Source organism: Neolamprologus multifasciatus, chromosome 7, assembly GCF_963576455.1.
Source record: "Neolamprologus multifasciatus chromosome 7, fNeoMul1.2, whole genome shotgun sequence".
Taxonomy (NCBI): domain Eukaryota; kingdom Metazoa; phylum Chordata; class Actinopteri; order Cichliformes; family Cichlidae; genus Neolamprologus; species Neolamprologus multifasciatus.
The window spans coordinates 48539733-48553858 of NC_140445.1; the positions used below are offsets into that span (position 1 = coordinate 48539733).

At 40.3% G+C, this 14126-nt stretch overlaps 1 protein-coding gene across 2 annotated transcripts in view; it reads right to left on the minus strand.

Annotated features, from left to right (window-relative positions):
- Positions 1 to 1331: 1331 nt before the first annotated feature.
- wnt7bb (wingless-type MMTV integration site family, member 7Bb) overlaps positions 1332 to 14126 on the minus strand; it is a 37895-nt gene continuing 25100 nt past the window's right edge. For both annotated transcript variants that reach the window (XM_085164485.1, XM_085164486.1), the window contains exon 4: positions 1332 to 12954. In XM_085164485.1, coding sequence (XP_085020611.1) covers positions 12475 to 12954 — 480 coding nt within the window. In that variant the 3' untranslated portion in view covers positions 1332 to 12474. The remainder of the gene's footprint in view (positions 12955 to 14126) is intronic.

Genomic DNA, 14126 nt, shown 5'->3' on the forward strand with positions numbered 1-14126 from the left:
AATAACACTCTACTTAATGATAAATGTCTTTAATGTCTTTAAATGCAGCAACACCTTGAACAGATATTAGACTTTAATCAACAATAAACAGTTAAAATACCTTCTGTCACTGTGTTTGCTGTACAAGTTCACTGCAAGTTCAGTATCTGTAATCAGATATAATCTGTAATCAGTAACTCTGTTGGAACTATAATTGAGTTAGAAAAGAAGGCCACCGCTCTCATGTCTTCATCAATACGTAGTCACCAACACCAACTCATATGTTTGTGTACTGTTTTATGGATTTTGCCTTTGTTTTAATATCTACTCCCATCTTATCTTAAGAGTAGTTGAGTTGGCAGCAAGACGTCAATCTGATTGTGTTGTCGCTACAGCTTGCCACTAACCTTTTTTGACATATTCAAGTGGGTAGTCATGAAAATGCTGGACATGGAATAAGTCACAAACCTTAAATATCAGTGAATAATTATTAACAACACTCACAGAGAAGAAAATTAACTGATTATTGACAACTCACGCTGCAGAACAATATATATACCTGTAAGATTAGGAAGGATGAATTGATTTTAGAAAGTTGTAGAAATAAGACCAAAACATGTTTTAAAAACTTTAATAGGACCTTAGCTCTATATCAAATCTAGGACACTTTCATTTAGTACTACTGTGAAGAACTCTTAGCAAACCTAAACCTAAAAGCCTACAACAAGCAACACATAGTCTGATAGAGCAGTCGGCGACACACTGGAAATCCCAAATGCCTGGGAGAGCCAACAAATGCTACATACGACTGAATTTTCATTAGCTCGATGGTTGATGTTGGAGTACAGATTTTTCCCTGGGGGAGGGTGGCTGTCAGGAGGTTAACAACCAGAGTGTGTGACTGGAACTTTAGATGGAAATCTGTTCCCATGACAGGGCTTTCCTTTTGAGACATTGATATGAATGTAGTTATTTCATATAACTCAAGGTATTCAGAAATGTAAATGTCAGCTTTTCTTCCACTTTGCCTTTCATGTCCCAAGAGAGGATGCATGGTGCTGGCACAAAAATAACTCCAACTGCAATACATTAATTTCTAAGAGCCATGAGAGTGGGCTGCACAGTCTCACTAGCCAGGAAAAAATTGTGCCTCATATGCCATAGAATCAGACCCAAAAAAATACCCATACCCTGCTCCCATCCTTCAACAAATACACACAGACACACATGCATTTATTGTGTTTATGATATACTTGTTTTACTGTATTGCCATTTTGTTAAAAATATTTCCATGATATGTAAAATCATAGCTGCGAAGAGAAAATACGCCCCCCCCCCACCACCACCACCACCACCACCACCACACATATTTAGATAACTAAAGTTGTAAACTTTAACCATCTTTGGGTTAAGCTTGTGTTAAGCCTGAGTCCTCTGCCACTATGTCAGCACTTTTTAATAAAAAATTAATTGATCTGAGGTCACATAACATGTGGAAAGATTTCAATGCAACATGGAAAGCATGGAATGAGGCACAGTGGTTCCTTCGTTGCATTTGGCTGATCCCTTAGTATTTCATAAACCTGCATTCATCGGCTTCATTTTCATGACTTTGATAAGTAATTCTTTCATGCCATGTCTTGGCATTGTGGTTGTCCAATTCTGCCATCATGGGGCCTGTAAAGTCCCCGTGACAGTGTGTGTAAGTTTACAGATAGTTTGCTACATCCAGCCTCTAATCTGCAAGATTTACTGCATACCTTATTCACCCCCTGTAATTAGCAAACTTCCTAATAACTCACCTCATACATGTATAACAGCTTCTAACCCCACATATCAGGACACAACAGGACCTACTGAGATGTCAGTTTCAAACTGAAAACATGAGGACGTTGCCATAGTGACAGTCACCACTTAAGCCAACTCTGGTTTAAGATGTGTTCACTACTCTTTTGCCAAATCTGAAGATCTTACGGAGGGAACTTTGAGTAGTATATTTAAGGAAAGAGAAAAGAAGGGATATGACTCAAGAACAGGATTACTGCGGGTCACAAATCACTGTTTGTTTAGCTGTGAAGTTACTCGGGCTGTGCATAAAAGATTAATAGAAAAAAAAAATTCAAAAGATAAACACACATGTAAAGGAAGCCCAGACATCTTCTGTCAGAATTAGCCAATCCTGACGTGACCACTGGAAGGTCGGGTCATCCACTCGGCTGTGATTCACCAATGCTATCATGGACCCCGACAACCACAGTACGTCAACCAGTAGTCTGAGGGAAGGCTTTGGGGTCAACTTTCTGCTAATGGCTCAGCGCAGCAGCACAAGTGTCTGGTCAGACCCGCTAGTCAGGCACCACACCCTGCCAACAACCACCATCTGACAGCTGCCGTTGGCTCGACAACCTGTGCGCTTGGGAAAAGTCCACTGAAGGCCAAGCAGACATTCTGGACATGAGAGGACGGGAGCACGTTTGGAGTCTGTGCACCCCATCACTTCAGCTGCATGTAAAGCAGGTCATATTCTTTAATGGTCCGAGTGATGAGAGGTGTAACTGCAGGTTGCAGGCCAGAGAACTGGCAGGAGTTTAAAATGGATTTTACTGCTGCTCCAAGACCTAATAGCACTTCCCAATGAGGTCTAATGCGTTTATGTATTTGTGGATCACATTTTACTGCAATTCAGCTCAATAAAACAGAAAAATATCAGGGTAGAAGTTTTCTTTGGAAGGATGATATGCAGGTCCAAATGCAGAATCCATGACACTTAAAATTAGAACCATATTAATTTTTCCTCTGCCTTCTGCCCAAGTCTGCTAATTGATAGAACATATCCGAAATCTGGTAAGGTGATCCTGAAGATGAACATACTGAGCAACTATTCTTTCAAACCGCAGTTTCAGTCTGTATGTGGTCAGAGGCTAATTAAAATCATCAAGGAGGGAATTCAAAGTCCAATAAATATTTTCCTAATCTTTCGCAGCTTTCAACAAAATGTGTGGGATTATTATGTATAGACATAAATTTGATTTGTTGTGTTTACAGAACTCAAAGCAGAATATCTGAAATGATAATTCAATGAGCCATCTCATTTCTTTATCCTCTAATTAGATTTATAACACATATGGCACTTCACAGCCATATTAAAGTGTCACAGAAGATGGATTATAAAACAAGTATCATACATAGACTCGCATGGAAATAAATATTGTTCAGATTATCTGTAAATAACGACCATATAATCACCAAGTTCTGGCTTTAAGCAAAATCTGTACTCGGTTTCTAAGAGTCCTCGTTAAATTCAATTACTTTGTGGTATCACAAAAAGAAGTTTAAAAAACACACTGTTGTTTTGATGGCTGTGTGGTTCTGCTGAACAAGTTGACACCTGCTACACAAAAACCAACTTATGGAACACATTTAAAGTGTATTCTCCAATACACCGAGCAGCATTCAAACAAACAGAGATATCCGCAGCAGTAGTAAAGCCTTTTAAAATATAAAGAAACTCTAAAGGTTCATTCCAAATAACAGAAGTTAGTTTGAATATTAGAATAGAGCATTGCCAGGCTAAATAAACGTTTTATTAATCTTCTGTTAATCTTTTCATTCAAGCTGGTTTCCAAGAAAATTAAAATTGCTGTAGACTGGTTTACCAGTGTGGTTGACTCAGTAAAAAACTGCCGATTTTCTTATGAACTCTCTTTCAGACTTTCTCCCTGGTAACTTTGGTGGAGCGTTATAGAAGCACGGGGATTTAGAAGAAGACTGTCAGTGCCAGAGCCTTGCCTTAAACAAAGACATGTGTTACCAAAGGGATGTCAGCCTGCCCACTACCCAGCACGGTGTAACTCAATCTCCCCACATTCTCATCCACTGAGGGTAGGGGGATGGCTTCTTAGGAAGAAAGGGTTAAGTATGTTGATCAAAGACTCAATGATGGACCAGAGGACTTGTCTAGATCATCACTCTGACCTCGGCACATCCATCAGCCATTAGGAGGCCACGGCTGAGGCAAGGCCCAGTTGGTGTGGATGCAGCGATGGGGGTGGTGGCGAGGAGATGACGGTCTTTGGGACCTGGGGTGCTTATGGGTCTGTGTGGTAAAGGGGAGTCAGTGGTGAGGGTGAGGTGGGGATGAGGGGGTGGGGGTTGAGACCCACAGAGACAAGAAAAAGAGGGGAAAACTGGGAGGAGGGTTGCTGGATTAAAGCCCCAACCAGCCTTTAACTTCTCCCAAACCACATGAAGTTGGTGTCCAATGCCCTACATATTCAAAGGCATGTACACTAGCCCACTTCCAGCCCTTGACACAGATGGAGATAGAAATATACAAGTGCTGGGCAACCAGTTTCTCTAATGTTACTTTCTCTGTGGTGCACTTTGCTGACAGACTGAGTTAGCCAGCGACTCTCTGAGCAGGAGATGGACAAGTTCACTGCCGTTAAGCAAACTTTCTCTACATGCTGCTCCTGGTTGTCTGCCAGAACTGCTTAAACCTCCGCTACTCGCTGGGTTTAACACAGCTGAGAAAGCCATTAAATGTCATAATGTCACGAGATAATTTGTTTGAACAACAGGGCCCAGTGTTTCATGCAGCACGCTTAGCTACACGTTGAGCTGGAGCCGTTTGTGTGTTGTTCCGGTGACCTTCCATCCCCATGGAAAAGCAATGGATTCAGCAGAATTTTCCATGTATGTGACCCACATCATGGAACCACCACCACTGCTCTTTCCACAGGCTAGACAAGGAAGGATGATACACTGGCACTGAATTCCACTGGCCCTGGCTGTCTAGTGGGGTTGGCTACTCCCGAATTATCCTCTGAAACTGACTCTAAAGTGTTGCTGTTTAGTGGAGGAAAGAGCTAAAACCTTGTTGCAGATGCAGCAATGTGACAGTTTACAGTAGGCACAAGGTGCACAACTAACTGTGGATTTTTTTTTTTTTGGTGTAGTTGCTAAGAATACTCGATGCTGTATAAGTTAACAAAGAACTAAAAAAATAATAATAATAAAATAAAATTACAAATCACAGCTGTGGAGTGTCAAGTTCTGTGGTTTCAGCTGCATAGTGCATTGATGTTGTTTTATCAGAACAGATCATGAAGTCCAGCACTTGAAGCCTTTCTGGTTTTCTATGGTTTGGACTGAGCTAGTTTGCTGTAATTTCAGTCAGTTCGGCTTATTATTTGCATGCTGGGATATGCCAAATTCCATTTTATAAAAAATAAATCATGGTTTATAAAAAAAAAAAATGAATTGCTAAATAATGAGTCAGCTTTTGTCCTAGGAAATAACATGTGCTTAAGGCCTGGAAAATGTATTATCAAGTTACAGTTTTTGTTGTGAAATTCATTATTCGCTTCTTTCAGGACGCTTGTCTCTCTGCTTTGCTTGACAGATGCCGGCAGGGGGGTTTGAAGTGCTAAGATAATCTCACTTAAAGTGGCCTGCAGTTTTTCCCCCAGGTGGAGTCTGCTTATAGAACCCCGACCTCACTTCACGAAAAACAAAACACGAGGAGAAAAATAACCTCAAGGAGAAGTCGTGGCCTAGCCAACCACTGGACACTGAGCAGCACAAAAGCGCGTGTGGGCCGTCCTCGAACTCCCTTCACCAAATGTGTCCACATAGAAACCCACTTCCCATAGAGATGTGTCGGTCTTCTCACACACACACACACACATGCATGCAGACAGAAACACAAAGTACCCGACAAATAAATCCGCCGAATGAGCTTCGCACACGCATGAACACATACAGCAGCGCCTGGGGTTAGACCCATCCCATCATCTCAGACTGCTGATGCTGTCCTTAATGTAGCTGTGAGGCCCGAGGGCGTCACCACATAAGTATTAACCTTGCTCATATTTTACAAGCACTGCTTAGTGCCCCAGTCCAATATAAACAGGTGTGCATGCCAAATTGGGCGTCATTACTCCCCAGGCTGTCTTGTCTGCTTATAAAGATATAGCTCATTTTGATATCTGTGACTCTAAAGGTACTTGAAGTTCTTTAACTGGACATTTTTAATGTTCCTTTTGGTTTGTTTTTATATATAGGTAAAAAAAAAAATTGTGGGACTTGGCCATATTCTACTTTTTCCTTCAGTCGTCATGCACAAAGTTCTCCATTGTCTTTGCAGAAAGGACGAGAGACAGTTCGGCAAAAAAGCCCAAAGACACATCAGAAGCCGAGACCAACGATGGTCCATTTTATTTTCTTTTTTTAACAAGATAGCTAAAGATGGATGAAGGCAGTCAGGTAGTGTTCAGAGTCCTCAGTCTGGGGTCTTGATGATCCCCACTTTGCCTTGCGGTTTATGATGTCACACAGGGTTTTGCCTTTGAATGGCCATGTGTTCCTCACCACTAATATCAAACAGATGATGAGAAACCTCCAAATGATGGTCTTTCACAAAGACAAGCAGTCAAAACAAAGTTATAGGAACACAGAAAAACACCACTCCAAGTGATCACATGACAAAGAAAGACTATGTGTTCTTAATTACAGCAGGCTGTGCTGTGGGCGGCCTTGTGCTGTATTGTCTGCTCCTCTGCTTTGTTGAAAATTTAATTTGAAACCTGCATCATCATGGCGCTGGCTGCATTTCTGTTCTGTTCGCATGGGTTGCTAAGAGATGCCCTCTGCACAGTAGCACTTTTATGATTTCATACAGAATCCAGACTATATCCCAGAATAACAAACAAAAAGGTTCAAAGGAATGCCCCAAAATAATCTGTCATCCACGGGGCTGTTAAACATCCCCTGCCTCTACTTAGGAGAAGTCTGTAATTGAAGTGCGATGTCTGGAAGACAACAATCCTTCTCACTTGGTGTCTGGCTAATCTCAAGAATCAGCTCAGTAGATCTTTCACTCCTTGATGTTAGATTTCATCCCTTCATTTGGGTCATTTTCTCTCTTTCTTTCTTTTTGCCACCCCTTCTTGTCTCTTCATATATCATCACGTGTCGTATCTGTGAAGGGCCAAGCTGTTAACCTGAATGTCCATTACGAAAGTTACAAGTCAGCAAAGGAGGCAGGATACTGGAGATATTTCAAAGAAATTTCAGAACACCCTTCTAACAGAAACAAAAGCTGGAGAAAACAATTTTCTTTACTATCCTATCAAATTTAAATTAAAAGCTGGTTTGTACACCTTTGGCTTAGATCCATTTCATTACTTAGACACCCTAAAATCTCTTTGCAGCACCGGATTTGAGAATTGGACTGTGTAGAGTCATTTTATTGGTTCAAAGGACAAGAAAGTAAATGACCCCATAGGACTATGATTTTTTCCATGTTTCTGTCTTCCCTCTTCTCTTCAGCTTTCATGAATGGAAGCCGGCAGTCTTGTGACTCCTTCACCTAAATTAAAAGCTTCCCATGGCTCACAAAGCTCTCATGTCCCTGACACATTTCGCCATACAGTGAACTCTGAGCAGTATGATAATGTGTTAAATTTACATAAGGTAAATGCTTGGCCTTAACACAGGGAAGGTTCATCCATTCCAGCAGTTATGTTACCTCATAACTCATTTTTCATGAATTGGAAAAGTGGGCACATTGCTCCCAGAAGCGAGATGGACCAGAAGCATTAGCTTGCTGAATATATCCCAATGAACTAATGATCCTGACACCCAAACAATAGCAGATTTAGAAGAAGGCACACACAGCAGACTCTGTTTTTCTATCTCATATTTTTAATGACAAAATGTTTGTCGGAAACAAATGGATTTATTTTTCTCAATCCAGGGAATAATATAGGGAGCTTATATGGTTCCGGTCCCCTGGGCTTCAGACAACTAACAAAACACATCTTACTTCTGCTCTGCTGCCCATCCACAATGCTTTTCACATACAGGAGGATGAGCGCGAGCCTCCGTTTAATTGACAAAGTAGCATGGGTCTCATACATATATCCATTACATAGAAATAGACGAAAGCCGACAAAAGTCTGGAAAGGTCATTTGTTAAATATGTAAAGTTATGAATGATTTGAACATTTAATAATAATAAATATAAATTAAACATTGGATTTAATCGTTTATACAATACACAGAATATCTTCTTTTTTTACTAGCTTTGCCCTAGTTTGTCGCCAACTTGCACCGGCAGCTGCTCCTTCTTATACAGTGTACCCACTATTTCTCCAATGCATTCTCAGTCAGCCCCTCTCTTAAATACCCACCCTTTTCACTTGCTGTTTCCGGCTTCACATGCACCTCCTTTCATCAAGCCATCCCATCCATCTCAAAAACACCCTCACAAAAGAACTACACTCTTGTTTGTGTGTCCAAAAACAAAGAGGCACACTGAGTAACTTCCTATTCACATCAGGTGATTTGCATGAGGGATCTCTCCCCATTTAGTGACTCCAAAACGCTTTTGCCAACACAGAGTGGATGAGGAGGCTTGAGGGTGGAGACAGCTATCCTTTCACTCTGCATGCTAAAATCCTCAGTTCGACTCTTCTTATCAGCCACATCGGGTTTTGAGAGTAATATCATCCACACTTGGAAACATAATATAAAACAGGGAAAGTAAAAGCCCTAACAATTCCATTTAATAATGTTGAGCTTTAACTGTGTGTAGAATTAAAATATTAGTGGTACAGATTTGACTATTTTTCCCCTCTTCTTTCTGTGTTGTGATCACTGCCCGGCTTGACACAGACAAGAAGCTCCTTTCCATACTGGAGCGAGATAATTGACTTCTGTTCCATGCGTGCCACAATCAAGACAGCAGACCACAGCATATTACGAACATGTGCTGTGTACAAAATAATGTCAAAGTCAGCAGAGTGCTTGATTTATTTATTTTTGATTTTTAATGATTTATGCTTCCTAATGCACTTGCCAGTTACTATATTAAGCGTGGTTGGAATGTTTGAATAACAGACTTCGGCATAAAGTTTGGCTTCAAACCTGGACACACATACACGCGCACACACGCACACACACAATCAACAAATTTAATGTGTGTGTTTTCCTTTGAAGGGAGAAAATTTATGAAAATAATAGCTTTGGATGTTTGTTGGAACAACCGATACGGGCAACTGAACACCGAGCAGGAACACTCTTGTACCAACAGGCAGTGAGCAATAAAGTGAAGAATGTGTGTTTAGGGTTCAGGGGTAAGCTTTCTTTTATATTTCATAATGCAATTCATCATTGAATCAAAGACGCATCAGCTTTTTATGTGTGGAAATGTGTTTGCATCTGAGTCTATTTCTTTTAATGGCTCTAACTGGAGTTATTTTAGGCACTATTTCAGGAACAATGAAAACATGGCAGTGTAAAAATACACGCTAGAAACTTTTTGTCATAATAAGCTATTTGAGTAAATGTGCACAGTTATGAATGTAATTGCTTTGTTTAATCCATCTGAGTTGTGCCTTTACTGAAATGAAAAAGAAAAGCTACTACATTTTAAATGACTAGGCTACATGGTTTTATGTGTAATCATAAATGTGCAAAAGTCATTCTACATCTCAAATCTATTAATTAACATGTAAATGAAGATAATCTGGGCTAAACACTCTTTCACTGTCACATGATTTTAACGTGGTGTTGTAGATTAAATGTAAACAAACAAACAAAAAGCAAAGAGTGGTTAAAATAACGTGCTAGGATAGATCAACTTTTTACCTTTTTCATACTGCATGTATTAAAGGAATAATTTGACATTTTAATGTATGTATACTTTATTGATCCCCGTGGGGAAATTCCTCTCTGCATTTAACCCATTCACTCAGTGGGCAGCCATTGGGTGCACTGTGTAGGGATGGTACCTTGCTCAGGGGTACCTCAGGGTAGCCGTTCAGTGGATTCGAACCCTTGACCTTCCGATCATGGGGCCACCACTCTACCTACTGAGCTATCCCTGCCAATAAGCCTGATTCCTTTACTTCACAACAGTCAAATTGTTAGAGAAGACTGGCAGATTCTACTCTCATTATCTATGCGTCAAGTCTGGAGCTAGAGCCGGGAGTTGTAAAAGCTTAGCTTAGCATAAAGATTGAGAGCAGGTCTAAACAGCAACCTTGACATCCTCTAAATTTAAACATGTCATCATCTCTAAAAGCGATCAATTAAAGAAATGCTACTACTTCTGCCAAAACTGAATACAGGTTGTGAAACCAAATATTTATGGTCTTAAAGGGGTTTGGATGTGCTAACACCTTTAGGCGCAATGTAGATTCTCTTTGTACTTTATAGCAACACCTTTCTATCGGTTTCATTTGTGACATTTTACTTAAAAAGTTGGGCATGAGAATGCTGAAACATCTCAAATTTGTCTCAAGTTAAATTTATCTGGAAAGAAAAACAAATACTGCCCCATCTTTCTGCTGTAAACGTCTGTCATTAAAAAAATAATAATAATAATTGAACTTCAACAAACTTCAGCAAGCAGCTTTCTGTGTACTCTGTGAAACAACATATTATAAGATATACGCTATATGGGCAAACCTCCACATTATAGCTACAGGAGCTGCTCAGCCATGGAAACCAATGCCATTAAGCTCCCGGTACACTGTTTTTGTGAGCTTTGGAGCTCTGCAATTATTGAGTCCGCAGAGTGTTTTTTGCTTTTATACAAAGTACGCGTCCACATTCAGCAATTACGTTGTCTGACACTTTGTGGATGAGTTACTGTGGTTCTTTGAAAAACAAACAAACAAACAGTTTCATCATGAACTGTCGAAGAAGCAAGAAATTTCACTAACTGACTTTTGCAGTGGTGGCATCCCATTACAGTAATACACTTGAATTCACTGAGCTTCACTGAGATGACCCATTCTTTCACAAATGCTTTTAAAGGCAGGCTGAATAACTAGAAATAAGTCTAGGTGCTTGACTTTCTGCACATGTAGCAATGGGACTGAAAAGACCTGAATTAAAGATGAAGAAATGTGGAAAAATACTTTTATCCATATAGTATGCTTTGGGTACCCTTACCAAGTACTTTTTTTTTTTCACAATTGCTTATTTCTATTTTCTGCCACCATGTTGTCATCTCTCAGAAGCTACCATAGTGAGCACAATGTGGTCATGAATCCTCAAGTAAGATCCAAGTTGTAATAAAGTGGAAATATCCTTTATTATTGTTACAGAGGAGAGCTTATTTAGCCAGAAGTAAAATGCCCCTATAGCCAAAATGGGAATAAGCAAAAGCAAATCAACAGTTCCAAGTTAGTCTTTGGTTGAATTTGAAAAAATTATCAATAAAAAAAAAAGAATTAAGATGAACTGCAGGTTAAACTTCAGTTGATATTTTAGCATTGAACCATCAAACTGAGTAAAATGGGAGTCATTTAGTTCTCATAGATTAAAATAGAAAATATAGGTGCAGCACTTAACACATCCACATCCAGCACAGTTTTAATGTTCATGTTTAATGAATTTAGGAAGGATCTCTGCAGTGTTTTCATGCTACTGTCTTTGAAATTGCACAACCATTGAAATAGTTGTTACTGCTCAGGGAGCGAAAAGGACTGCAAACAAGCTAAACTACAACATAGTAGAGCCCAGGTGTCTGAAACATGTGAAACATGTTGTAAAGATCTCTTCTGTTGTCAACACACCAGTAGCTATGATTTTTTTTCTTTTCTTCTTCTTTTTTTAAAGAAAAGATTAGGTTTTGTAGGGGTTTTGGGGGGGTCATGTTCTAATAGACACACATTTCCAGTCAGAGTTTCTAAAAAGTATTTTTCTTTACACTTAGTACAAAAAAAAAAAGACATGTCTACCCGTTAGTGTTTTGTTTTAAGATACTATAACATAAATAGACAATTTATTTTCAGTGTTCAGAACAGACAGTTCCAGTGTGACTGGAAAACTAACATACTCCACCATATTCCAGTTGGCAGCAGAGGGTTTTAACAGAGTTCTCCACTCAGATATTGGCGCAGCGTGATGCACCACACTTACAAAATGTTCTTCATTTCTACAGACCTCCACCATTATCCCCAGCCAAGCTAGGGGTATCATTCATGTCAAGATTCACTTATGCCCCCCACCCGTTAGTGAAAAAATGACAAAACCCACAAAGAGTTTCTCATCAAAGACTTAACAATGGCTGTCACTTCGATCAACTCCCAGGTTACTGTGAGTTCCTCTCCATGCAAGTCTGGTTATATTGCAATCGAACCATTACAAATCCCAGAGTGCAAAGCACAGTTCCCACCGAGGGTCTCATTCTTTACACGTAGTCCCAACTTCACTGCGGATACATCAGTACATAAGCACAACCTCAATGTGACAGTAAAGTTTTGGGGGTATTACCTACTGATAATTAGAATTTACTTTCGGAAAAGCAATTAGATAGATTCTGCTGTGCAAAACGATGCCTTGAAGAGCTGATAGTGTAAATTCCATTTCTTCGCTTCAAAATCTCGAAGACACACCTTCCTGCTCGTTCTCCCGCTTCTTCCTCATTTAGCTAGTCCTTTGCACGTCACTTTTTCTGGCACTGAGCTCTTCATGTCCTTATTTGCAGGTAAACACCTCCGTCCTCTCACTGCATGTGTTGCATTTGACGAAGCAGCACCACTGGAACTTACAATTGCACTGCCACACCTTTGTGTACTGGTGTGTATTGTATCCCCGACCGCAGCACATAAGGTCGCAGCCGTCCGTATGTGGTGAGGTGCGGTTGCACAGGCGTCCCTGGGTTCCCACGCTTCCTGTGGCTGCGTCCTCCTCGCAGTAGTTGGGCGACCTCTCAATGTATACGAGGTCTGTCTCCATGGGCTTACGGTAGCCCTGAGTCTGCTTTACCTTGAGGTGGGTGGGCTGGCGCAGTCGGCTCGCCCGGACTACCTCCACGTGCACAGCTTTATTGTACTTGTCCTTGAGTACGTAGCCAATCTCGCGGAATTTCGGAAGAGTAGTCCAACATGTTTTAGTGGTACAGGATCCCGAGACGCCGTGGCACTTGCACTCTAGTTTCATCCTTTCTTCTAAAACCTGAGGAGTGGTAGAGACAACAGGTAATTCATTTATATTGTGCATGTCATCGCATCTCCCTTCCCTCACCCTCAACCAGTCATGGCAGATGGCTGCCCCTCTGTGTTTCTTCCTGTTAAAAGGGAGTTTTTTCTTCCCACTGTTGCCAAGTGTTTGCTCACATCTGATTGTTGGTGTTTTCTCTCCTTTCCTTACAATATAAAGCATTTTTCTAGCTTTTACAAGAAATATCCTATAGTAGTAATTTTGCCTGTGGTTTCCATAAAACATATCAGTGATGCAGAAACAAAAATATCTCATATGTTTTCGATCGCCATTGAAAATTTGAATCCATTGTGCAATTAAATGTGTTACGCATGCAGTGTACAAACAGGCAAACTCAATTAATCGTTTACAGCTGGAACACACATGGTTTAAGTGGGTTCTTAACCAATATTGTGACAAAAAAATAAAGCATTATTCCCATATGGGCAAGATTTTGATGTATTATGTTATATTACAATCATAAGACGTGACTATATGACAGTTTATTTTGTGTAACTCCCTTCCTTAGGTTTGGTCTTAAGATTTGTTGGTTTATCTCCAACATATGGTACACACAGGGCAGAAAGTCTTCTCTTTGCTCCCTAATCCCACGGCATGTGGTAAATATTGCGTGCTGTTGTCAGTATTCAAGTGTCAATCCTTTGTCCCTTGACAGTAAGAAAGAACAATAAAACAAAAACAAAAAAAGCCTTTTTTTTTCCTAAAAGACAAAGGAACAGAGAAATCACGGGGGGGTCGTTTAGTTGAGTCCTATTAACCCGCTGCTAACAAATCTGCCATGACTCTAAAAACTCTTCATTTGCTTGAGCAAAGCGGGCGTCTCTGTTGTTGCTGGGTGGCTGTGCAGCTTTTTCCTGGAATGACGCCTTGCCAACAGCACAAGTCATCACTTCTATCACACACTTATGAAATGTACACAAGTGATGTTATATAGCTCTCTCTGTCTTGTCTACGCACTCATGTGGTTTGAGGAAATTTGATTTTTTTTTTTTTTAAAAACTGAGCCTTCCCGACTACATAAAAGCTGGGATCAGATGTCAAGTCTGCCTCCAGTATTAATACAGAGTGAGGATTTCCAAAAATGCACAGCACAAAAACCACAAGGAATGTCTGGCATAAGGAGTCTG